Below are 2,500 nucleotides of genomic sequence, written 5' to 3' on the forward strand. Positions count from 1 at the left end.
GTGTGTGTGTCTGTGTGTGTGTCTGTGTGTTTTACAGGATTCCGTCCTCGTCAACTGTGCCAAGCCTGGAAGCCAAATCCTGACCAAGATGTTTGAGTTCGAAAGGTACAGTGACACATTTGGTTACATTTAGCCATTCAGCAGACGCTTTTATCCAAACACACACACACACGCACACACACACACACACACACACACAACCACACAACCACACACACACACACACACACACACACACACACCAACACTCATTCCAACACTGGGGAGCCCCTCCCCCTCCCTCATGAGAGTCTGGGGGTCTGTTCTAAAACCCTTAAAATGCTGTCTTACGAGGTGTCTTACAAGGTCTCTTACGAGGTCTCTTACGAGGTCTCTTACGAGGTGTCTTACGAGGTCTCTTACGAGGTTTCTTACGAGGTGTCTTACGAGGTGTCTTACGAGGATAGCAAGGCATCAAGGTCTGTTCTAAAACCCTTAAAATGCTGTCTTACGAGGTCTCTTACGAGGTCTCTTACGAGGTGTCTTACGAGGTGTCTTACGAGGATAGCAAGGCATCAAGGTCTGTTCTAAAACCCTTAAAATGCTGTCTTACGAGGTCTCTTACGAGGTGTCTTACAAGGTGTCTTACGAGGATAGCAAGGCATCAAGGTCTGTTCTAAAACCCTTAAAATGCTGTCTTACGAGGTCTCTTACGAGGTCTCTAACGAGGTGTCTTACGAGGATAGCAAGGCATCAAGGACTGTTCCAAACCTTTATTCTGTAAAACAGGAAGAGACAGAATAACGGTTTCGAACAGTCCTTCCTTTCTTCCTTTCCTCGTAAGACACCTCGTTAGACACCTCGTAAGAGACCTCGTTAGACAGCATTTTAAGGGTTTTCGAACAGACCCTGGGCCTGAGCTGACTGGATCTAAGAGGTCACTAACGGACCAATCAACACAGGACTTCCCTGATCTAAGGGGTCACTAACTGTAAGGTCTGTGTTCTGTCCGTGTCTAATTTCTGTGTTTGTCTCCCTTGTGTGGTCGCATGTTTGTTCCCGTGTCTAGTCCTCGTGCTTCCTTGTTCCCGCCATGTGCTTTCCCTGTGTTTGTTTGTCTGTGCCATGTGCCCTCTTGTTGTTGTCCGTGTCTCCACCCCTCACCTGTTCCCAATCTCCCGGGTTGTGTGTATCATTGGTTTCACCTGTGTCCTGTTATTCCCCTTGTTTAGTCCACCTGTGTCTTTGTCTGCCCCGCCTTGATTGTTCTCACCTGTCCCTCGTTATCTGTTGCCCGTGTGTATATATAGTCCTTGTTTTCTTGTTCCTCGTTGTGTCGTCGTAAAAGTATGTTTCATGGTATGTTCCTTGTCTTTCCACTGCTCCTCGTGTTCCTAGCGTTTAGCGCTTTCGCCTTGTTCAAGTGATTACTCGTGCTTCTGACCTCTGCCTGCCCTACAACTATTCTCCTGCCTATTCCCTGTTTGGATTTGTTTGCCTACTTTTGAACTGCTTACCTGTGTACCGAACCCTGCTAGTAAACGTTTATTCTTCTGAATCTACCCCTGTGCTGAGTCGTGCAATTGAGTCCTTCACAACACCCACCATTCGTAACAGTACGACGACACCAAGGATGGACTCAGCCGACTCAGACTCAGTGCTCAGATGCAGTTTGAGCAAACAAGCCTCCTCTCTCTGTCTCGTGACAAGGGAAATAGAGGAGCAAGGGAGAAGTTCCCTGAAGTTCCTGAACCTGCTGTTGGGACAATTCGAGCAGCTCCTGGATCGTTGGGATTCCCTCGCTGCACCTCCCTCTCCAGCTCCGGTTCCATGCCGCCTGGATTCCGGCTCCAGGGTTTCAGCTTCACTCACCAATACTGCTCTGGCTTCAGCTCCGACTCCACGTCTCCTGCCTCCCGCCTTCAGGACAGCCGCAGCCGCCCTAGGAAGAGCTTCTGACGCTGTCAACCTCGAAGCAGCCTCTACCAATGCCACCATCAGATCGGTCTCTAACGCCGTCAACGCAGCCTTTGGAGCTTCCACCCTTGAAGCAATCTCCGCCGCCCTCAAAGCTGCCTTTGCAGTATTGGAAAGATTTTCTGTCACACCCAAAGAAGCCTCTGGCGCTGCCTTGCTCGATGCAGCTTCTGCTGCCATCGATGCAGCCTCTGCCACCCTCGAAGCAGCCTCTGATGCTGCCGCCTCCGAGGTCGTCTCTGCTGCCCCAGAGGTAGCCTCCGTCGCTACCACTCCCAAAGCAGCCTCTGCCTCCCCCGAAGCAGCCTCTGACGCTGCCGCCCCAGAAGCAGCCTCTGACGCTGCCGCCCCTGAAGTAGCCTCCGTTGCTACCGCCCCAGAAGCAGCCTCTGACGCTGCCGCCTCCGAGGTCGTCGCTGCTGCCCCAGATGTAGCCTCCGTCGCTACCACTCCCAAAGCAGCCTCTGCCTCCCCCGAAGCAGCCTCTGACGCTGCCGCCCCAGAAGCAGCCTCTGACGCTGCCGCCCCTGAAGTAGCCTCCGTT

The 2,500-nt window shown here is 52.2% G+C and overlaps 1 protein-coding gene across 1 annotated transcript in view; it reads left to right on the forward strand.

Annotated features, from left to right (window-relative positions):
- Nucleotides 1-2,500, forward strand: part of LOC105891543 (kinesin-like protein KIF25) — a 14,687-nt gene that overhangs the window by 996 nt on the left and 11,191 nt on the right. Inside the window, exon 3 of the mRNA XM_042709891.1 lies at nucleotides 38-105. Coding sequence (XP_042565825.1) covers nucleotides 38-105 — 68 coding nt within the window. The remainder of the gene's footprint in view (nucleotides 1-37; nucleotides 106-2,500) is intronic.

The sequence above is a fragment of the Clupea harengus genome, chromosome 15 (genome assembly GCF_900700415.2).
Source record: "Clupea harengus chromosome 15, Ch_v2.0.2, whole genome shotgun sequence".
Classification (NCBI taxonomy): domain Eukaryota; kingdom Metazoa; phylum Chordata; class Actinopteri; order Clupeiformes; family Clupeidae; genus Clupea; species Clupea harengus.